General features: G+C 40.2%; 1 protein-coding gene across 2 annotated transcripts in view; it reads left to right on the top strand.

Moving 5' to 3' along the window:
- nbr1b (NBR1 autophagy cargo receptor b) overlaps positions 1-22,898 on the top strand; it is a 49,526-nt gene extending 26,628 nt beyond the window's left edge. For both annotated transcript variants that reach the window (XM_037090460.1, XM_037090461.1), the window contains 16 exons: positions 1,291-1,416; positions 3,624-3,830; positions 4,472-4,631; positions 5,199-5,282; positions 8,295-8,480; positions 8,584-8,703; positions 10,187-10,262; positions 10,439-10,549; positions 10,972-11,145; positions 11,393-11,659; positions 12,781-12,961; positions 13,108-13,335; positions 15,191-15,276; positions 15,468-15,543; positions 17,890-17,983; positions 18,603-22,898. In XM_037090460.1, coding sequence (XP_036946355.1) covers positions 1,291-1,416; positions 3,624-3,830; positions 4,472-4,631; positions 5,199-5,282; positions 8,295-8,480; positions 8,584-8,703; positions 10,187-10,262; positions 10,439-10,549; positions 10,972-11,145; positions 11,393-11,659; positions 12,781-12,961; positions 13,108-13,335; positions 15,191-15,276; positions 15,468-15,543; positions 17,890-17,983; positions 18,603-18,776 — 2,350 coding nt within the window. In that variant the 3' untranslated portion in view covers positions 18,777-22,898. The remainder of the gene's footprint in view (positions 1-1,290; positions 1,417-3,623; positions 3,831-4,471; positions 4,632-5,198; positions 5,283-8,294; positions 8,481-8,583; positions 8,704-10,186; positions 10,263-10,438; positions 10,550-10,971; positions 11,146-11,392; positions 11,660-12,780; positions 12,962-13,107; positions 13,336-15,190; positions 15,277-15,467; positions 15,544-17,889; positions 17,984-18,602) is intronic.
- Positions 22,899-23,537: the final 639 nt, after the last annotated feature.

Raw genomic sequence — 23,537 nt, 5'->3', positions numbered from 1 at the left:
AAAGTCACTTTGAATTAGATATATTGTTCCAGTGCAAACGCATTACTCCGCTGCGGTCAGCTTCTCTTCTATAACACAAACACTGTTTTCACTGATGATGGTCTTTGATATCTACTTAACCATTCTTTTTGGACGGCTACCGTCAGTCGTTTCCATCCATATATAACTCATATTTTAGTCCGCTTTTCAGATATATGCAAAATAATCTCAATTGATGATAAAGAACTTTTTAATCTTAACTATGATTAAAAACTTTTATGCGTATAAAGCAGCGGTCCTCAATAGGAGCACCGGCTGCCTATTTGTGGCCCTCAAATTATCATTCCTTCACCATGTGTTTTGGGTCGGTACGTGTATACCGGGACCTGTTTCCATGCCAACCATACACAGACAGCTGGGTCACTCAATGCTGCAAGCGGAACTTTTAACTTTCTCTTTCGTTTTTGGAGCAATTCGCATATTTACATTTTGCTGGCTAAAAGAAAAGCAGACAGTGACAATCGGCAATCGAGGAAGAATGGGCTGAAACATTTGCATTCATTCTCCCTCCAATCAGCACCCATGTGCCCAACATGCCAGGAGACTATAGCTGTGATGAAGATTTCCATTTGAAATGGCATTATGGGACGAAGTATAGGAATTTTATTCAACACAGAGCTGATATTCTTTGCACTTTACCTCTAGAGTGGGGTATTTACCCATTTAAAGGTTTGATTTTGACATTTTGATTCACCATTCTGCAGATAATCAGATTTCTAATAACTTACTTCACTTAACTGTCATAATTATGCAGAATTTTGCACAATGTCATCATTTCCAGTATTCCATGTTTTATTATCATTTTCTGCTGTGGTGGAGTCAGAGGACCTAAAAGGCATGTTGAGAAACTGAAATCTATCATTTGAGAGAATTAAAGGGGGAGCAGAAAGGGGACTAGGGTGAAAGACCAGTGTTGACACAGCACAGAAATGTTCCTTTTCCTTTTATCGGAAACTTAACAATGAGAGTCATTATCTGTTTACCTGGACATCATTACTCGAAACTGTAGTCATGGCCTCATAGAAACATGTTATTGCACAGCAACAAAAAGTCCTCAGGCTCTGTCATTAGACAGTGTTGTAGACTCTGAAGGATTTTAAATATTTGCTGCCTGTTCTACATCGTGGTTTCAGTTCTTTAGTTGGAATTACCCTTTCTCTGATCTGTCTCTCTCTCTCCCATTCATATTTCATCACTCTGTCTCTCAATCCTCTCTCAATCTTCTTTACCTTTCTCCCTGTTTCTGCTCAGTGTGTGCACCTCCTGCACTCTGTGTGAGCCCTGCAGCTTCTCTCATGATCCCAGTCACAACCTGGTGAGAGCCAGAACTCCCCTGTCAATCCCAGAGCACGGATCACCTGCCCCAGACCACAGCAGGTAGGACAGAATTACTTTATAACTGTATTAATTATTAGGGCCCGAGCAGGGAACCTGCAAGGTCCCTATTGTTTTTGTAGTAGTGACCACTTTTTTGTCCCACATGATGGCATTTTCAACTGACTGAACATACCCCAAAACTCACCAAACTTGGCTTACGGCTCTGTGCTAAATTTTGGCCGATTACCACTAGGTGGCACTCTTTGAATTGAAGTATTTTATATCTCCACATCTGTAGGTCAGATTAACAAGATACTTACAATTATTGCCAGTGCCATACTGATGATAGATGATGAAGCTTTTACCAGGGGACTCTTTAATCTGGAATATTATCCAAGCCCTGCCTCCTACATGCATATGCATGAATGACATTTGGTATGCATATGTATCATGACCAGATTCACAAAAAACATTGGAGTACCAAATTGTCACTCCAACAGGAAGTTGGCCATTTTGATTCAAAGTTCCCATTTCATACTCATTTTGATCCATTTCCATGCCTTGCACAAACTTGAACAGCACAGACTTCCAATTCACTGAGTATCATCCTCAAACCTTGAACTTGAAAAGTTATCAAAAGATTTTGCCTATGTCAAACATGGTGGGTGGGTGTCATGGTGTGGTCCATTTTCATGCTTCACCATGAAGCATCATGACCTTATAACGTCAACATACAATTTCCCATATACACCAGATTCATCACAGATGTATACGATGTCGTCCTGAATACCTCCATGCATCAATACTGTGTCATAGCTGTAGCGCCACCTACTGGACACATGAATTCAGACAAACATCCTATTTACATCACATTTATAGGTTTTTTTCCTCCATATCATACATTACAAGATGACATATGAATAAAGGTGATTATATATATATATATATATATATATATATATCTATATATATATATATATATATATATATATATATATATATATATATATATATAATATAATATAATAATATATATAATGGGTTATACCTCTCCTTCACACACTTGGACCTGCAATACCTCTCCTTCACACACTTGGGGTGTATCAGTCTATCACTGAAGGAGGTGCCCAGTGCTGTGATAGTGACTCCTTCACCAACAGAGTCATAGAAAGTTGTCAGGAGTGCCCTCTGAACTCCAAAGAACACAAGCTTCCTTAGTCTGCTCTGACTTTTCTTGTATGTTGCTGCAGTATGATCACTCCAGTCCAGTTTACTGTTCAGGTGAACTCCCAGGAACTTGTAGGTTTTCACCATCTCAGTGTCGGTTCACTGGATGTTCACCTGCAGTGTTGTCTGTGCCAGTGGAAATCCACCACTCTAATCCACTTCTTCTCCATTCTTTGGTCTTCCTGGCATTGAGCTGGAGGTGGATCTGCTGGCAAGTCCTTAATAAGTTCTCTGTAGGCTCTGTCGTCCCCGTCCCTGATGAGGCTGACGACAGCAGTCATCAGAGAACTTTTGTAGATGGCTGTGGGGTAATTGGTGGGAGAAATCTGCAGTGTACAGGATGAACTGTTCTCTGTGGGGCCCCTGTACTGCAGACAACTGTATCGATCTGTGTGATAGTGATACATAGATCAGGCAGGCCAGGTTATGAAAAAAATCATTCTGATTTATGAGGACAGGGAACAGTGGGTGAAATGATGAAGAAATGGAGAGAAAAGGTTTTTCTTTGCCTCATCATGGCAAGTTTTTCCTTACTCAAATCGAGATTCAAAGGACAGAGGATGTCATTCACAGTAGAGATTGTAAATCCCAATGAGGGATTGTGACTTTGATCTACAAAAATAAAACTGATTAGATTTCATTTGAGAATATCATTAACATTTCCTGTAGCAATGCTTCTGAGGGAGAATCTATAAGTGGCTCTCCCCATGAAGAGAGGCAATGTGCATAATTACATACAAAGGATAGCAGCTTCATTGATTACTTAATTGATATGAAAAGATGTTCTGTGGTCACACAGAGAAATTCACAAAACTTTCCAACTGGAAATTGACATGAGCAGGCAGCTAGCATGTTTACCGACCAACAGACTCTTTTTAATACTAGTCTGCTACATAGTGGCGTTTTACTCTTGCCATCTTTCACCGAATGGCACACCCTGGCTCAAACCCTCTTGTCTGTTTGTGTACATTTTCATGGTCGGCATGCCTGTCTCCATGATATTATATTCTATTTACCATTTTTGATTTATTCCTTTTCAGGTTCTACAGGCGAGGCGATCGCAGCTTCCGGAAGGCAGAGAAGCAGCGACTGAAAGCAGAGAAGCGTCTTCTGAAGGCAGAGGTCAAAGAAATCCGGAAACAGCTAAGGATGGAGAGGCGGGGCATACAGTGGAGCTCCTCCCACAGAGATGGAAGTTCCTCCCCCGTCCTTCTGCAGCCCCGTGCCACGCAGCACAACAGCCCAGAGTAAGTTACTGGAAAAACACATAGTCCAGAATTGAAAGGTCATAGCATACACTAGGAGAAAATAGGTCATTTTCTCCTAGTATATATGTATTTATGTATATATGTGTATATATGTATATATATGTGTATGTATGTATGTATGTATGTATGTATGTATATATGTATATATGTATATATGTATGTATGTATATATACACACACACACACTTGACAGTTTGTGAACCCTTTAGAATTTTCTATATTTTCTATAAGTCATCAAGTACATGAAAAGACAAAGGAGATTCCTGAGGACCTCAGAAAAATAGTTGTTGATGCTCATCAGGCCAGAAAAGGTTACAAAACCATCTCTAAAGAGTTTGGACTCCACTAATCCACAGTCAGACAGATTGTGTACAAACGGAAGAAATTCAAGACCATTGCTACCCTCCCCAGGAGTGGTCGGCCAACAAAGATCACTCCAAGAGCAAGACCTATAATCGTCAGCAAGGTCACAAAGGACCCCAGGCTAACTTCCAAGCAAGTAAAGGTCTGCCTGCCATCACTGATGGAACAATGAATACTGAATTATATCAGCACTTTCTAAAAACATATTTTTGAAAGAATAAGAATTTCCATTCTATTTTTTTGTATTTCTTGCCCAGGCGTCCTAAGCGCCCCTGTCCCCTGGTTGTTCCAGCCATGACGGCTGCATTTCTGGACGAAAATCTTCCTGATGGAACCAGACTACGTCCTGGGACCAAGTTTATCAAATACTGGAAGATGAGAAACACTGGAACAATAAGCTGGAGCGCTGATACTAAGGTAAAAAACTGTTTCCCAGTCAACTCTTTTGAGCGTCGTGTCAGATGGATTATGAGATGTCTTGTGGCAATTAGATTTTAAACCTTTTGTATGCATAGCACGAAATATATCTAAATATGTATATCATCTTCTGGACACCATAAATATGTTTTATTAGATTCAAAGTCCAAATCTGGCCAATAGCTGTAGTCCTGAAATCAATTGACATTGGAATTTCTTTCTGCTGGGGCGCCGCATAGCTCAGTTGGTAGAGCGGGTGTCCCCATATGCAGAGGCATTTGTCCCCGCTGCAGCTGCCCCTGGTTATAGTTCCGGCTTTCATATATATATATATACATATGAACATATGTACACGGCTGATGGGCTAAAGTGTCCTTGAAAGACAAAACAGGCAGCAGGCAGAATGTTAAGCATCACAACACACTTCTAGTGAGTCAAAAGTGATGTATGAGTGGGATTACTTTTGCATGAGTTTATACATTACTATTAGAATTATTTTTTAAACTTTTTAAACTTGAATAAACTACCACTGTTAAGTGTGCGTGATATTTTGCCTTGCCTGCCCAGCTGAAGTTCATGTGGGGAAATTTGGCGGTGGGATCTGGGGACCGTTGGAGAGAGGTGTCTGTTCCCTTCCTCCAGCCTGGACAGGTGAGATGCTAACATTAAGGAAGTTTTCATTTTCACTTTTTTTTGGAAAAAGCACCCCAAACTTGTATGCTAGTTAGACAGCCGTCAAAGCACAAACAATTCCAATGTGCAAGCACTCAATTACTGCATATGTTATAGAGCTTATCTACCCAACATATATTGAGGTATTGTAATGGAGAAAGAGGTTTGTTGTGCATTCGACACCGACACTAAGGGTATTAAACATGTATGGTTTCAGAATCACATTCACTAAGCACACAAAGCAGGAGAACATTACTCACTGACGGGATAACCAAATATGTTATTAATAGATACTTTGCACTTGATCATAAACTGTATATTACTAACAAGCTGGCCACATTCGGCGCTTGTATAGTGCTTGATGGCTGCATTGCTAAGCTGCTGCAGGTCCTGCCTGCCGTATTTGTTCACATGGTTCACGTTTGCCTTTGATAATTACTGTGATTATCCTTTACCCCATTGAAAGAGCCTGTTGTGTGTATTCTTTTCACATCTGTGACATATTCTATAGATATAGACATCAAAACTGTAGTGAAATCAATCACGCAAACAGTATTTATTTAACACCTTTCAAACAATGAAAAATGCAATCCAAGGTGCTGTACAAGTTATTGGGAAAAAAAGCACTAATGCACACCGATTACAAAAAGATGTTAAATATAGGACTATGATAAAAACAAAAACTAAGTGTAAACATTAAAACCTTATTAAAAATGATAAGAAACTGTAATAATTATAAGACACTACATAAAAGCCAGATTAAGTAGATGTGGAGCAGCTAAAGGAGAAGAGCCAGAGGATCTGAGTGGCCTTCCTGGTTCATAAATTAAAAGCACTAGTGCATTGCCCGTAGGAAGTCAGTATTCCTATAGAAAAGTGGGAGGTTAAGTAGCTTTTTCATAATTGCCAAATGAGGCTGTGTTTGAAGGTGAGACTTCAGGGATATTTAGGTTTGTTGTGACATTCCACGGTATAATTGGCCGTTTTTGACTACATTTGATTTTAACATTATATTTCACCTTAAAAACTATTTACCTTGCCTTGTTTGGTGTCATTACTTTCAGCACAACCTCACATGTGACTGTACAGCTATGTTTTCAATTTGACATACTATATTAATACAATGGACCTAAATTCACAAAAAAACATAAAATCAGAGTAGGAAAAAGTTAGATTTTTTACTGTGAAAACCAATATGTTTAACAAACCATTTTTATTACTTATCATGCAAATATAAATTGTTGTTTGCTAAATTTGTGCACAGGTGTTTGAAATTTACAAAGTTATATGTAACTATTTACATTTAAATGTAGGCGATGCCTCAGGCTCTGGGCCCCCTCAGCTCCTTCCAGCTGCACTGCCTGCTCTACATTCAGCAGTCTCCTCAATGTTTTGACTCACAAAACAAAAAAATGACGCCACAACACACTAAACACACCACACCCAACACTACATAACACACTAACTATACACTCCAAATACGCTGTATGTCACAAATCTCTCAACTCTCAAAACTCGCTGTCTCTATTACCGTCACTGCTGCTGTCACTCTTCCGCCCCATCAGTCCCACAACTTCCCCTGTTCCTCAGCAACCAGATCATGTGGTTTGCCATCATTTTGTGATTGGTTGGTGTGGTGCCTTTTTCCACCAATAGGAACATGTTTTATTGCTTGTAAACACTTGCCCCTTGCAGACACTTTCATGACAAAAGTCCATTTTTACCATTTCTTCCTGCACCAGACACAAAGCAAACGTGATGGAAATATTTGTGAAAAAGCGTGGCGTACATCATTTACTGCTAATATGATTTTGGACGTGCCGACACATCCATCAACTCAGGAGGTGGGGCATGGGGGTGGGCTAGCAGCTAGCTACTCACGAACATCCACAGATTCCACTTTGTTGTCCTCGCGTATCCAGATCTCCTCAGACCGGAACAGACTTGGTCCACACTCGTTTAGTCTCATTAATCCACAACAGTCAGTTTAGATGCACAGAACGGGACCGAACCACCGGCAAAATCCTGGTCCAGCTTGCACCGCTGCAGGTATAAATCCGCTTGTTTCTTAAGGGGTGTCGTGGGGGTCAGCTCTGCAGTGGTGTGCAGTGATTGGCTCTGGTGCGCATGTGACTATGGTTAACAACGCTAGCAGAATTTTTAAAGCATTGATGAAATTTATTAACGGTATCATTGTAGTTCAAACAAATGCGACGCACACCCTCAAACCACGAGGCAGCCATGTTGAAAACCTCAGGTCAGTCTGATCCTGATCTGCAGAGATATTTGAGGCACACATACACTGACACACACACGCACACAGATTCCTTTCTTTTATAGAGAGATTATTTTCTCTCTGAAGTAGCCAGCAAACTCTTCACATTTGGATCTTGGAAGCTCAATACTGTATTTAGGTGTGGGATCTTAAAGGGAATCTGTTGTACCAAAAAACATTCTGGGATTGTGAATGTTGGTGTTTATCATGCTTGATAAATATGTTTGGAGCTACTGCATCAAGTACTGTTTTCATTTTATATTCACTAAGTTTGGGTTAGGTTTATCTAAATTGAACTATGGGCCGGTTGCATTGCCAGCCCCATAGTTACATTCAGATATCTCTGGGAGATACTGTATTTGTGAACAGTTAGCTTGCTACATTCAACAAGCTCTCCTAGCTTTTTTAGTCGAATAAATACATGAATAAACAACTCAATACACAATACCACAATCATGCAAACGCGTGTAAAATAGCCACTGAGAGTGTACCTCAGTCCAAAAAGGCTACCCAGTCTGGAAATCACTGCTTACTGCTGAGAGTGCGTGCCTTGCGCTAGCATTACTGGATTAGCTTCTGAACGACAGTCTGTCACTGCTGCTGCTCAAATACTGAATTCTTGAAAAACTCACCAACCTGTACAGCAGATGATGTGTTTATGGAAAGTTCTGATTGCTACTTCTTTGAAATATTGATGATTCCTTCTGTTTGTCCAGGTGGGCATAGTGAGTGTAGCACTGTGTGCTCCCACTGTGGAGGGCTCCTACACCTCCCACTGGCGTCTGGCCCACACTGGAGAGCAGTTTGGACCTAGAGTCTGGTGCAGTGTCGTGGTCGATCCCCTGGCCCCAGCACCTATGATGGCTGATGGGATACTTGTGTCACCCTGTGTCACACCGCAGGTAGAGTGAATAGACGGATGTAGACACAGGAAAATTAGATAAATTAATTGATGGATGGATGTTCACAGTTTTTTGCCGAATACTCTGAATACTGAATCTGCAGGGTAAGAACCCAGTGGCTGGAAAGGATGGAAAAGTCTGTGCACCTTCTAGGGAGCAACCATTAATGTCAGTGGACCAAGAGGAGTACTTCATCCCCTCTGTTGACCTGCTCACTGCACAGGTAATCATCTCCAATCATTACACTGCTGTACTTTGCACTGAGGCTGCAACAAAGGTTTATTTCAAGGGATGCACCAATCCAACCTGTTCCTAAACTGATATTGGCCTGTACCGATCTGATACCTGAGCTTTTCTAGCCAAAATCTGAGGTTCTGTCAAGCACTGTTTAGACAGGCTATGTGGCAATCCCAACCAGACTGCCATTCTAGCAAGATCAACATCACTAACATAGATTAGCGAGAGCATCAACACTAGCATGGAGCAGCAGCATTAATATTAGCAGCTATTAAAAGATAGCCCTTGCTGTCACTCAAGATATGATAAGATATTCCTGTATAGATCCACCTTGGGAGAAATGGCAGGTAACACAGCAGTACAGAGGGAAATAAGTAGCAGCACAAGAGTTAGTCTCAAAAATAATAGAGACAATAATGAGATATTGGAACAAATTAAATAATAATTTGAATAAAAATATAATAAAAACTATTAGAACAAAGATAAATATACTATATACAGTAACTGTCCTTGTGTGTACATGACGTGTGCAGTAATGAGGAGCTGTATCACGGGTTTAAAGGGGACAAACTAAAGGTAGACCCAAATGCTGATCAGAACAGGAGGCAGAATAAGGAGGAACAAAAAGTGAGCTTTATTTAAACCCAAAGCTGAATCTTCCAAAAATAAAAAATAAAAAAACGAACACGAGTGAAACAAAATCCAGGGACCAAAAAACAAAGTAGCAAATAAATCAGGAGAACAACGTACAAATAAAAAAGGCAAAGTACAAATCAACAGCAAAGTTAAATCAAACATAGGAAACACCAGAAATCAAAATCCAAAAACATGATGAGGGAACGAGGAACAGGTGGTGAGAGAGGAGGGAGAAGGACAGGTGAGATAATGAGGGAAAGATACAGGAGAAAGCATGAAGGAAACAATACTGACAGACAGAGGGAGACAAACATGCAAGGAGGAAAAGGAAGAGACAGAGGGGAGAACATAGAGGAAAGAGTACAGAGGAGAACACTAAAGAGACACAAAAAGGGACAAAACATAAGACACAAGACACAACACAAAGATATAGAAGCCACAAGCTGCAGAGTTTCTTCATGATCAAACTGTAACCTGTACTGTCCATTTACTGCCACTAGACAACTCCTCTGCTAAACTATACCCTCTGCTCCAGTTGCTAACACCGGAACATCTGAACACAGTCACCAGAAACTCTCTCTCCCCCTGTTGCTCGATGGCTCACACACTACACGATGCCTTGTAAAGGAGCTTTGCTGCTTGTGTAACTCTTGTTGGAGGATGACTTTTAATTATAATCGCACGTTATTATCCCAGCTTAAATGTATTGACTTTCAACACAAAATTATTACAAATATTTTGCACACAGTTTGGCTCATCACACTTGTCAGGAAAATATCAAAATACACTGGAGGGGGGCTTTAATTAGTTCTCTGTTGTTGCTGATCCCTCAGGATCTTCTGTCCTTCGAGCTTTTGGACATCAACATTGTCCAAGAGTTGGAGAGTGTCCCTAACAACACCCCTGCTGGTAAGACTTCTACCAGTTATTGCTGGTCTGTTCAGGAACAAAATTATACTAATGTGATATATGAAGTATTAAAATCCAATGAAATGTTACACAGATACAGTATATATGGTAGTTTTTTTATTTTATAGCGGTTGATCAACAGACTTGAGTTCAGTTGTCATCCTCTCTCCCTCCAGACATGACTCCCTGCATGTCCCCTCTGCCGCAAGATGTACACCTACAGGAAAAGGGCAGTCCTTCTCTGGGCCTCATCCAAGAAGAGACAGAAGTCATTAATAGCATCATGGGTAATGGAGGTTCCTATTCATAGCCTACTAATTTAAGGCTCTTGATGAGGTTTTGTTGATCGGTTGGTAAAAGAAAGGGACGCTGCATTTGTCAAAGCATGCAGTGTTTGTGTGTGAGCTTTTCCAAGTAAAAACTGAAATACATGTCCTGTAACTGGAAACATGTCAATTGACACAGTTATGCTTACTTAATTGATAGTAGAGTTGATCTGTACATCTGTATTTAGGAAATCAGTTTTCCTGCAGTTAAATTTATGTCCCACCAGGGGTTTGTTGGTCCTAGTGGTTCTACAAATACACACACAAAAAAAGAAATTGGCAAATGTAGTTTTATGCATAGAAATAAGAGCACACTTGCTGATCAATGAGGTCTGTAGTCTGTAGTGTGCCCTAACATTTGTCTCCCTGTCACTGGACATCAGATGTCCCTCACAGGGCGGGATCAACAGAAGGAGGAGGCGTCCCTGCTCAAGAGGAAGGGGAGGATGACATCAGCGGGACTCAGTTTGTTTGTGAGACTGTGATTCGCTCAATGACCCTGGAGGAAGCCCCTGACCACGCCCCTCTGAGATGCTCCCGTTCTGGGACCGGTAAAGGTCAGTTCAAATTGCTAGTTGGTTGTTTTTTATATTGTGTTCAAATTAAATTTCAGTCATACATTTCTGAGGTTTTGATTCATAAGAGTAAGAGCAGATACATATTTTTGACTTGTGTGTTCAGCTACAGCAGTAATTCAGATTTGAGCATTTTCACTCTACCTCCATCTACATGTGTTTGAAAGTGACTGAAAGAGTAAAGTATGGCAGTATAGTCTCTGATGGTGGACTTCCTGTTTTCCCTCAGTGGTGCGTCCAGCTGCTCAAGCTGGCTCCTCCTCCTCCTGTGTGAAGAGTAAATCGGTAAAATCAGAGGAGAGCCCAGACAGCAGCCCCAGCAGCTCTAAAGATGCTCTAAAACCACAGACTACGCTGAAAGCTTCCCTCCCTTCTCCACTGAAAGCATCCTTGCCTGCTCCCCTGTCTGTGGCCACGACCCTAGGAGCCACCAGCTCAGCACCAACTCCGCTCCATGCTTCACCTATGGCCATCACACGGCAGGAGCAGACAACAGGTGACAGAGCAGTCAATCTGGACGTCAGATCAGAAAAACAGTTTTTGATTGGACCTGTTGAGAGACCCATGAGAGAGAGCAGTGTTTGGTTGAACAAGTGCAGAGTAGATAGCTTGTACCAGAGGTGGGGACCTGAGACAGACATGGTTTTGTGGAAGACATTTTTAATAAAGATGATCATTGGCTGATTTTTTTCTGCCTAAACAAACTAAATAATCAAACTCTCTCTGTCTTCATGACTGAATAAACAAATTAACCTTAAAGGACAACACAATTTATATCGTTACACGAAGGTACACGAAGGTTTGACTCCTGTTGAGTGGGTTGGCCTATGTTCGGAGGGTCAGTGGTTTGATCCCCACCCAGCCAATTGTGTCATGGTCATTGTGTCCTTGGGCAAGACACTTCACCCACCTGCTGACTGCTGTGTGTTTGAGGTGATGGTCAGGGTTATGGTAAGGGTTAGGGTTAGGCGCTGAATAGCAGCCACGCTTCCATCAGTCTGCCCCAGGGCAGCTGTGGCTACTATCGTGGTTTACCACCACCAGCATGACTGTGTGTGACTGAATGGAACCTGGAACCCTGTCTCGAAAAGCGCCATACAAATCAAATCTACTATTATTATTATTATTATTATTATTATTATTATTATTATTATTATTATTCACAAATTCACAAATAAAGCCTAGGTTGCTTTTTGGTGAGAGTTTCACTGTAAGATCAAAACTGATCTCTTCACATCCAAACCATGGCCATATGCCTACACTCACAGGACACTGACTGGTTTATTTGATGAAATTTTATTGAACTTAAAATACCAAGTGACATGATAATTTGCCTTTTAAATGGAATATATGACACCATAGCTGATTGAGCGGTAGTAGTATGATTTTGACAGGCGGCCAATTTTTACATATTGCATCTTGAACTAACTGAGAAGCTGTCAGATTAATATTGGCTAGGATACTCACTCTGGTGTATTGTACTATAATCTTGTCAGTAGAGTTTCAAGAATTTGCATGGGCGTCACATTTTGTGGCCTTGGCCTCCGTGGTGTACTTATTGAATATGCTCTCTCTATCTGTCTGCAACACTTATCTGTTGTCTTGATCCCATCACAGATGACATTGAGGCACCTCCCATGGAGAGCGAAAAGAACCCAGAGGAGTACAAGGAGAAAAAGCATGAGGAGAAGAGAGAAGGGATGAGGAGTCGCTCGTCCTCCACCTCATCTGAGGATTACATCATCATCCTCCCTGATTGCTTTGACACCAGCCGGCCACTGGGGGAGTCCATGTACAGGTATGTGACTTTTGGCTCTTCAGTAACAGCATGAGCTGCCATGCAGTTCCATATGCATAGTCATGGAAGGTAAGGTAAGGACCTCCAATATGGTCACCAGACTGTGTCACACACCCATTAATTCTCCATTCCTTCTTCCATTGCAGCTCTGCTCTGTCCCAACCTGGTGATATCCTGGCTAAGAGCCCCATGGATCCCCCTGACCACATGGATAACTCCACCCCAGAGGGTGAGGGAGATGAAGCCGAGGCTCCCTGTACAGGAGTGTCAGGCACCAGCAGCGCCAACGACATGCTTTGTACTTCTCAGACGCTAGATGATGAGCCGCTGACGCCCGAAGTGGTGGCACCACCTAAAGCCATTGTCACACCCAGGTCAGTATGACGGTTGGGATACAAACAGCAACATCAATTTACTGGAATGTTTAGCTGCAGGCTTTTTTTTGATTTGAGGATAATAATAAGGACATGTCATAACTTTCAATTTCTTCTGATGCAGAAGTATACTTCTGCATCAGAAGAAATTGAAAGTTATCATATTGTCCTATCATCTCCTGTTAACACTTTCTGTGTCATTCATGAATTATTTCCAGTGGCATCAGAGTTTTTTTCTTTTGTTTTCAAGCTGTTGTCAATGAAGTGCAACTATATACTATAAAAAAATAAATGGTGGCTGTGACATCAACCATAGGTCTTTGAGGGGCTTCTGTGAAGCTTAATGTGGTTGGCTCTGCCATCTTGCAGTGCCTGATTCTAAACTAATCCAAAAATAGGCATAGAGGTGGAGCATCGGCTGGAGCTGAGGCCAACGGAATGAAGCCTCGTTACTGAAACAGCAGTCTGGAGTGCAGAAGCTAACAAGCTATATCCTAAGCGGTAATAGGTATGGGTGATGTGAGCAGCAGAGTTGGTATTAATATTAAATATTATAAATCATATGATTTATTTATTAATATAGAACAAATACACTGGAAAACAGAATCGAAATGGCGAAGTAAATACTAGCAATAAGCAGCAGAAGACTGTCTGAATGAGGACAGGGGACTGAATTGTAGTATGAAACTCTGTATAAAGACACTGGCATTAGCAAATCAATCACAGCAACAACAAAAGTACAATTCATGATATGCACACACAGAGCAATAAGAACACCCATAACAGTAGAAGAAATGTGTTATGAATGCACAGGATACATCAACTTGCATTATTTTCATTTGTCATTATATCTCTGTGTCTATACGTGCACACACATGCACATCCATATATGATAGGGAATGTGTGAGAGATGACGTATCATGTTGAATTGATTATAGTAAAGTAAGTATAAAGGCTTATAACAGAAAAAGATAGAAAAAAAGTTTGTCATGCCTGTCCACATGTGAACAGAAGTGTGTCTATGGTATGACAAGGGGACAGTACCTAATTAAACTTTAATCCATAACAAGCCTATAACAAAAGAATTTAGCAAAAGAGAAATATGAATACAAGTAATCAGGGAGTGTATTTCAGGTAAGCTGGTTATGCGGATGTTGTTGAGTCTCGATCGGTTTTCCAGGCCATCCATCTTAAGTTTGAGGGCATCGTTTTCTTTGGACAGGGCTATGCAGGTGGATTCAAGGGTCGCCTGGTTTCCATATTGTTGTTAAGTGACATCTCCATGTTTTAAATTGTTTTGTCATGCTGGTCGATAGATGCTCAGTCAGCAGAGAGCTGCTCACAAAGTTTAGCTATAATGTGGTCCTACATTGACATGAGAAGTTTCTCCATGTCAGCTAGGGTTAGCAGCGTATTGCTGTTCATTTTGGTTAGCTTCTGTGTCGTCACTTTGATTATTTTCCTAGGGTTGCTCTTCTGTATGTTGGTTTGGCTTTTTCAAAGGTTTTCCTCTGTATACCAGACCTTCAAAAAAGTTTGCATGAGTAAATTGCAGTAATAAATCCTTTAGACAGTATTTCAACATAACTCTCCTGGTGTGTGACCTATACCGTCATTAGTCAAGCTGGAAACCTACTCTCCATATGTTCTTGAAGTAAAGTACACTTACCCTCCATTCAGCAGTCAAATGAGAAAAAATTTCTCTAATGTTACATTGCAGAGGATTTCAGTACCTTTGCACTCACTGCTGTAGAGGTAGAGAAGCATGTCTGAATATAAATGAATCCACTTTTTAAGTTGTTTTTTTTGGTGGTTTTGGGAGAATACTTAATTTTTTTCTCTTAATTTTGTACAGCCCAGAGAGCAGTGGAGAAACAGATGTTGATCCTGCTGCTGCCAGGGAGGGGACAGAGGGCACTGAACTGTACCAAACGGAAGATAGTAAGCCCAAACACACAAGTGACTTAGTCTCTGGCCATGCTTGCAGCTCTGTGAGGCTGTACTTTTTGCTTTGTATTCTTATGATGCTGCCAATAACCATTAGATGCTGTGAGAAATGGATTTGAAAACAGATTTTTGAAACTGCATTGTTGTCTGCTGATAGATCATGTGATGGTTTTATTATCCTGCAGCCTCTGGCCCTGAGAAAATTCAGGCAGATGATACTGAAGCCAATGAAGACACAGAGGACAACCCTGAGGACCCCAGGTCTCTCTCTCTCTCTCTTTCTCTCTCTCTCTCTCTCTCTCTCTCTCACACACACACACACACACACAAATCTCTTCCCCCCATGCTGATGGAAAGTCAGGAGAAGGTTCATAGCCCATGAAACATTTCTGGAGCTTCAAAAATAAAACGTCTTCCCTAAGCAGCTTCAGTGGCTAGAAGCTTGTTACATCTTGTTGGGCTTAAGTCCACAAGCCCAGATATTTCATACTGATTTTGAAAGGACATGTTTTACACACTTTTTTGAGCTGAAATCCTCAGTCAGGAAAGATGTTGATTGCACCCCGGTTCAGATGGGGTATGCTCTAACTAAAAGTGTTACAGTGTACCCCATCTGAACCGGGATGTAAATAAACTCATCTAATCAACAGCTTTCCTCAACCTCCAATTCCTCAACTGCACTATAAAAATGTTCCATTTAATTACTCATGCTACCCAAATAAGTCTGAATCCAACTCAGTAACAGGCATTAAGAATAATTCTGATGATTATATAGAAATAGTCAGTGATCATCTCATTTGTTTCTGTGGGTCATATACCAGTATTAAACTCAGACTGAGTTTCCTAACCACTTACAAGTTCCTACAGGATGTTTAAGTTCACACAGTTCACTCCGGTCTCCATTAAAGGTCAGCATTGTCAAGACTGCTTGCTGTTGTGAAACCACTAAGTCAAAGTTCACCAAAGTTGAAAGTGACCCAAGAAATTTGAAAAAATGTACTTCATCCTGAATCCACGTCTTGCTTCAGTGTTTGGGAATTAATCGATTTTGCTGTGAGACTTCTTTGTTTGAAATGCTGGTGCAAGCGGACCCTAACTGTAAATCATACCTGAATGGGATATCTTATTTCATAAGTGATCTTTAGTGTTGACTCTTTAAATGCAGTATTCATCCAAGGACTTAAGTGATCTGTTTTTTCATTTTAAGTTTCATTTCTTTTTTTCTTTTTTTTTTCTTTTTAAGTATTGTTTTAATTTACTAATACAACTAATGTAGGAGTTAACTCTGCAGTGTGGAGTTTTGAGAAAAAAGTAGACTTAGTAAGAACATTTGAATAAGCACAGCTCTCAGGTCCCTTCTTCTTCCTCTCTGCTATGCTGCCTTCAAAGCCCCTCCCCACAGAGAAGCCTGCTGTGGACAAGCAGGCTTGTACACAGTAACAGAGGAAGCTAGATAAACAAGATGGCGCTTTCAAAATAACAACAATGTAGGCCCTGAATGTCATTTGAAAGACGCTTTTGCTAACTAGGAGCCATAAAGGCAAAGCTAAACACCGGAGTTAGCATACAAGCTAACACGCTAGGTTTACGTAATTTATGTGATGGAAAATCTACAAATAGAGAGTCTACATGAATACCAAAGATGTCTTTGTGGTTATTTTATTTGGCTTTCTGCAGAAAGGACCAGACCAACACAGAGTACAGAGCAGTCTGTAGGGGTCTGATAAAGAGTACGCAATACAGAGGATATTTATACATTAGTCACAGGAGCAAGGAACTGTAACTAAATATTAAGAGGACCATGACAAAATACTAGAAAGAAGTAATCATATATACATGTATACAGTCATGTATAGTCATTCATTTTAGTTCCTGTGTCATTCAGACAAAATGAACCATGGGATCATCCAAAGGTTGCTTGTTTTAGGTGACCAACTAATCATAGAGTGATTCCCGATCTCTAGGTTGACTCAAGGATCAATGTTTGAGGTGGTAAGATGATATGTAAGATGTCCAAGAGGTCTTTCTTGGTCAAGGATTAAATTTTCCATTACAACAACAAGCTATGTAGCTCAATATTACAAATCAGGCAGCTCCCTCCACCTCTGAAATTACTTTCCGATATTTATTCCTTGTTGTCTCTCTGGCGCTGTCCAATTCTTTATTTTTACACTGCTTTTCTACGTCAGTCTTCTTAATTTCTTCTCTTTGACATGGGCAATGGTGGGGCATTTTTTCAGTTCTGTCATTGTTCTGTCTGTTCTCCACCATTGTTAATGTCTGTGACCTTCTTTTGATGTTAAGTGAATATACTGTGGAGAAAATTATAATCTGCTGTACTGACCACAGGACCAATCATGACTGACCAATGAAAGCTTATTCATGGGATTACAAAGTTGCACTGGAGCAGATGTTTCACAGTATTATTTGCTGCAACAAGTGCTTATAATAAGCTTTTAAAATAGAAAGGATTTTTTAACAAAATGTGTCTGTCATTCAGCCTTTTAATTTAATACATCATTATTTCCATTGAAACTTCTGAGTTTGAGATGTAATCAAAGCTTTGCAGTAGTCAAGTTTAATATAACCTTTATTGTGTGTCATCAGGCACCCAGGCATCACCAGGGGCCTGATGAAAGGAGCTCTGTCAGTAGCTGCTTCTGCCTACAAAGCCCTGTTCACTGGACAAGGCCCCACACAGGTCAGCAATCAGTTTATATTTAACTGTCTAATTTCACAGCTCATGTCTTACATCTAAGTAGACAAGACATTTAAGGCCCTCTTAAATAAAACAGGAGATGTCCAGCTGAAGTTTATTTTAGCCCTGACTAATCCAGCACCCTCAATTTGAGATATCTGATGACATCAATGCTGATCTCATTAATTTAGATACAAATGCCTCCTGTTGATGTACAATATGGATAATGTCCTGTTTATGGCAAGGAGACAAGGAGCCAGCAGGGCAGTGCTAACATATATTTGTAGGGGCACAATGGCAGACTATCATGAAAATGAGTTTGGCTGAGGCTGCTGAAGTATGAACTTCCCTTAAGTCAGCAGAGCAGGACAGAGCTGCTAAAATTACAACATCTACCTACTCTTGCTATCACTCTATGCACACCATGTGGAGAAATCCAAAGTCATGCGTGCTGCGCCTGTTTGTGGGTACTACTGTATGATTAGAAAGTTACTGTACAGGGGAGGGATTTAGTAAATCGTGTGCTGGTAATTTGGTCAGTACCCATATGTTTGCTTGGAAGTTTGGTTTTATATGATCAGTAACAGGTTTTATGGATTTATGAGATCTTGTTCCTGTGCAGCCTCCAGTGGATGTGTCCACTCAGGACACCATGATGGCCGTATTGGTGGAGATGGGTTTTGGGGACCGGTCGCTGAACCAGCGGCTACTGAACAAATACAACTACAACCTGCTGGATGTGGTCAATGAGCTGGTTCAGATGACCGACAATGACTGGTACTCTACACGCTACTGATGAGAGAGAGAGACGATGAAATCTAGGAAAATGGAGTGAGAAAGGGATGAGACACAAGAGGGATAAAGAAAGAAGGGGAGGAAAGACAAGAAAAGAGAAATTAATTTCTGCTCATATACCTTTTTACTTTCCTCACTCTGCCCATCTCTCCTCTGACTGGTCCAGTTGGATAGAGATCAATTTCCTATATAACCATACTAGAAGACATTCCATCAAACTCTCTGGAATACTGTACTAGACCATCAAATACCCTCTGTCTATAGTATTACTTCTAGCATAAGCCTTGATGGTGGCAGGCCAGCTGCCTGCACAGAGACAAAAAAGCAACACTTTCCCAAAGTCTTAAAGGAGCTATGTGTAGCATCTAGCATTTACCAAAATTATAATATGTATTTTAATGAGACACAGTATGTTCTTGTGAAGTTGTGTTACTTTGAAATACTAAACAGTTCAACTTCCAGGCTATAAAGTAATGTACTGTTTTACAGTTGAAGTTAGATGCAGATTAGTGCTTAGCAGAGCATCAATATATGGTTATGATTTGTTAGAGCTGAAATGCTACACATAGCACCTTCTTCTTTGGCCTCTTGGTCAGGACAGGTATGAAGTTCAAAGCAGCGAAAATGATATCAAGTATTCATTCACACCTGTATTGAGAACTTCAATGAGGAGTTCCACACATGTTCACATGCTAGGCAGTCACATATGGAAACTCCTCATCAAAGCTATAGTATGCTTTAACCATACACTAAACAGCTCAGAGCACTGATATACTTGCTTTTGACTATATGTTTATTCGAGCATGACGGTTCCTTCGTAGAATGGTGTGTGCATTTTCAAAAATGATAACCTCACATTCCATCAGCTGGCTATGCTCATGAACAGCAGTAAGGTCAGTGGCAGACTCAAACAAATGAAAATAAAGACACAATTACATTACATTTAACAACAGAGTAAACTTAACACTGAAAGTTCTGTTGCTGGACTTTCAAAGTCTTGGTATGTGGGCTACTGGAAGTGTCACCTCTACAACCTTTTCCCCAGTGTCACTCAGCTGAAGTTTGATATTATTGTTCATTTTGATGTTAAACTTTAGACAAAGGTAAGTTGAATTGTTGTTGTGAGAAATGAAAGCACGACACATTGCCGTTGCCCCGATAGACTTTATTGCTGCTACGCTCTCCTCAGGAGTCGGAGCAGGTAAGATTAGTTGGGTACCTAGTGGTGGAATTTGCTATTAGTGGTCAGGGCTGGTCTGATACAGATCAGTACTGTTATTGAAATATATTATAAAGGCTTGAACACGAACCATGCAATGGCCCTAGTGTAATTATACATGTTACAGACAGGCAAATATTCTGTGAATGAAGCTACTTGGGAACAGTTGTCCATGCATTAATGTTGGTAAAAGCAAGTATATTATGAGCCTAAAAGTTTCAATTTATTGGAGTATAACTGCTGTATTATTTATATTGGTATTGGTTTATTTATATTTTTTGTTTGTCTTTTTTATAACTTAGGTCCGTATCATTGGGGTCTCCACAAACCTTTCACTGTTCCATATGCATAACCTAATGTATATAAATAGATGACTCCTAAAAGCAGAATAACATTCCCCTTTAAACTTTAGATGCAGAGACAGTGTTTGCACATAAACCTTACAGGACACAGGGACCATTCATTCAATATTAACTAATATTTTTTCCTAATATGGATTTGCCCGCTTTGACACACTTAGGTCTTGACTTTCAAGCATCTTCCCATGACCGGTTTATTGTCTTGAACACATTAGCTAGCTCTCAGAAAAAAAGGATTCTTTGTGTTCCCTGCACCTCCCAGTCAGATTTAAGGTCTCCATCTGTTTCAAACAAACTAGTTCTAGTAAATAGTCCCAAATACTGTTGCATTCAGCCTTCTACGGTTCTGCCATTTGAAGAGGCTAGACACATTTAGGGTTCTTTATTATGTTTGTTTGTTAGTTTGGGCAGGTGTGAATGATGTCTGTGTCTCTGGAAAAATGGACCAACCATGGGATTTATGATAGCGTCATAATATGACCTAGTATATATCTGGACCAAATGAACCAAACCGCAGGGATGAGTTCAACATTAGATAATTTCTTTGTTTGAAGTGTACTGAGGGTTTAAGGTGAAAATGAACACTTTCCTAACACTTTGTTCACTTTTTTCACCCCTGTCATCTGTTGTGTACTTTTTCACATGGGTCAGGTCTCACACTCATAAAGGATGTGTGCTTCCTCCAGTAGAGCACATTAACAGCATGTACAGTACAATAACAGTAAGGTCATTCAAAACATGAGCTGGAAAAAACTGTGTAAAGATGTGGGAATGTGCCCCCCCCCCCCCTTTCACAAATGTATGAATATATTCAGAACCTCTTAGTTGGAAGCAATGACTGTCTTAGTTTAAGTTAAGATTGTTTAAGGTGTTCTTGCTTTTTGAATGCTTGAAGGCTGTTTGGAAATATAAGAAATTAGAGCTATGGATGTTGTATTTTTAGGCTTATTGTGTGGTGGTTAAATCTGCTCTGCTGTATGTGTGTTAGTGTTTTCCTTTGAAAAAAAAACATTTTTGAGGTGGAGGTGAAGAAATCATTAAATAGAAAAGCACTTGTTCTAGGATTATAATTAAGATGAATGTTGTGCATATGTATTGCACACCGATCAGCCACCCCATTAAAATGACTGCCAGCTGAATATTGGTCATCTTGTTACAGTTCAATGTTTTGCCCAAAACCTTCGGTAATGGAATTCCTGTGAATATTATGTTTTCTCGTAGCACCCACCTAAATGTTGTTGACCTGGCCTAAAAATTCCCTTGTTCCCAATCTGAAATCAACCATCCACTTGATGCCCCTGAACAAATGTGATACATGGAGGCCCCACCCCCCAGGATCAAAAGAATTACGTCAGCATCCCTGTGCCTGGCACCACAGAACACCCCAGATGCCCCATGTCCATGCCCAGATGTGTCGGGGCAGTTTTGGGGGACCTGCCTTCAGTGTTGTGGCTAATCGATGTAACTCGGTGGTCCAAAAACCCCTCAGCACAGTTTTTAGTACGTAGTTATGTTTTTTGGTCAAGCTTCAAATTCAAATTAAAACTCTGCAATGAATTTAAAATGATAGTCTGATATGTTAGGGATTCGCTTATTTGTTTACTTGATAAGATTTATATGAGAAGATTGATACTACTCTCAGGGAGTACCAATCCTCTCATATTACTGTCAGTAAGAGAGTGAATAAGCATATCTCCCATAATGTTAAGCTCTTCCTTTAAGGTTTAGACATCAGATGTTGGCTTAACTGAGCCATTTTTATCTATGCAGCTCTGCCAAAAACCCACATATTTAAACCCCTAACAAACTTTACTCCAGTGGAATGATGCAGATATTTCATCATGATTTTCAGTTGGACATTGTTTAATTATCATCAGTATGTATAAGATGTACACAATGTTCTATACAAACACGTTGTTGTCAAGTTTATACAACCAGTTTTGCCTAAAGGTTAATATAAAGAGACACTGAATTGCCAGCAAAGGGATGTCAAATAGTGTGAAAGATGTCCCATCTCTCAACCCTAAGGGGAACATGTTTTGGTTTCGTATGATTAAAAAGGAGATGGTAAATTTAACAATGGACCATTTTTCGATGTCTGAGTTCACACAGATCCTGGGGTGTTATCCAACATAGTTTATCTAAGCATGGTTTCTTGTACATTTTGCTTCACGTTCATTTAACTGAATCCCACCTCAGTCCCTCTCAAAGAATCAAGCATTCTACACCCATCATAGGTAATTATTTAAACCATGCAGCACATGTCTCGTGAAATGGACCCCTGCTGAAATGTGCACCTAATGAAGGTGAAGAGTTTCACATAATGTACTGTACTGTCATTTTGCTTTAAGTTAATGTGTATATGTTCTATGAGACATGGTGTGGTGAAATATTTATATATTGGGTTAGAAATACAAGTGAAGTATTTAAAGATGAAGAGAAAAGCTGGATTGTTTTAGCTTTTTTTCTGTGTTGCACTTTATGAACATTGTTATGGTGTACAAATCAATCTGTCTCAAATTAAACTCACTGCATTCATGATGGATTTCTGAATCATGTCCCAAATTTTCTTTTTGAATTTAACAACTTGCTACTGAAGGACAGGCATATGTTACAAGAGGAGGTGAGTTTCAATGAGGACAGTGTCATTGAAGCACCACTTTTTACATAGAACAATTGAGTGAGAAATGTGTTAAATGTAATACTGTAATACTAAAATGTATACTTGGATAACAATTCCCTGGCCAACCCTTGATTATACAGTAACTTGGGGCCAGGATATAGACTCCATTATGGTGAACAGTTGTGTGACAGAACAAATGAATTTCATGGTGGAGGAAATGTGATGGTCTGGGAGGCTTTGGTGCTGGTTAAGTGGGAAATTTTTATACAGGGTTAAAGGGATCTTGATAAGGAAGGCTATCCTTTCCTCTTTGCTAAACCATGTCATACCCCGTGGTGGTGCTTGATGGAAGCCAACTCCATCCTTCAACAGAATAGTGACCCAAAGCTCAGTGCCGAGACATATTTAGGGGGAAACAATCAGCTGGTATTCTAACTATAATAGATTGACCAGAACAGCAATATGAGCAATCCTGGGAAAGGTAATTTTTTCAACTGCAGTTCCAATTTCCAATTCATCCTATTGTTACCATCAGTAATGAGGGCCAGAGAACCAGGAAAT

This window comes from Acanthopagrus latus, chromosome 24, assembly GCF_904848185.1.
Source record: "Acanthopagrus latus isolate v.2019 chromosome 24, fAcaLat1.1, whole genome shotgun sequence".
NCBI lineage: Eukaryota > Metazoa > Chordata > Actinopteri > Spariformes > Sparidae > Acanthopagrus > Acanthopagrus latus.
The sequence above is the reverse complement of the archived record's forward strand: the minus strand, read 5'-3'. Positions and strand labels throughout refer to the sequence as shown.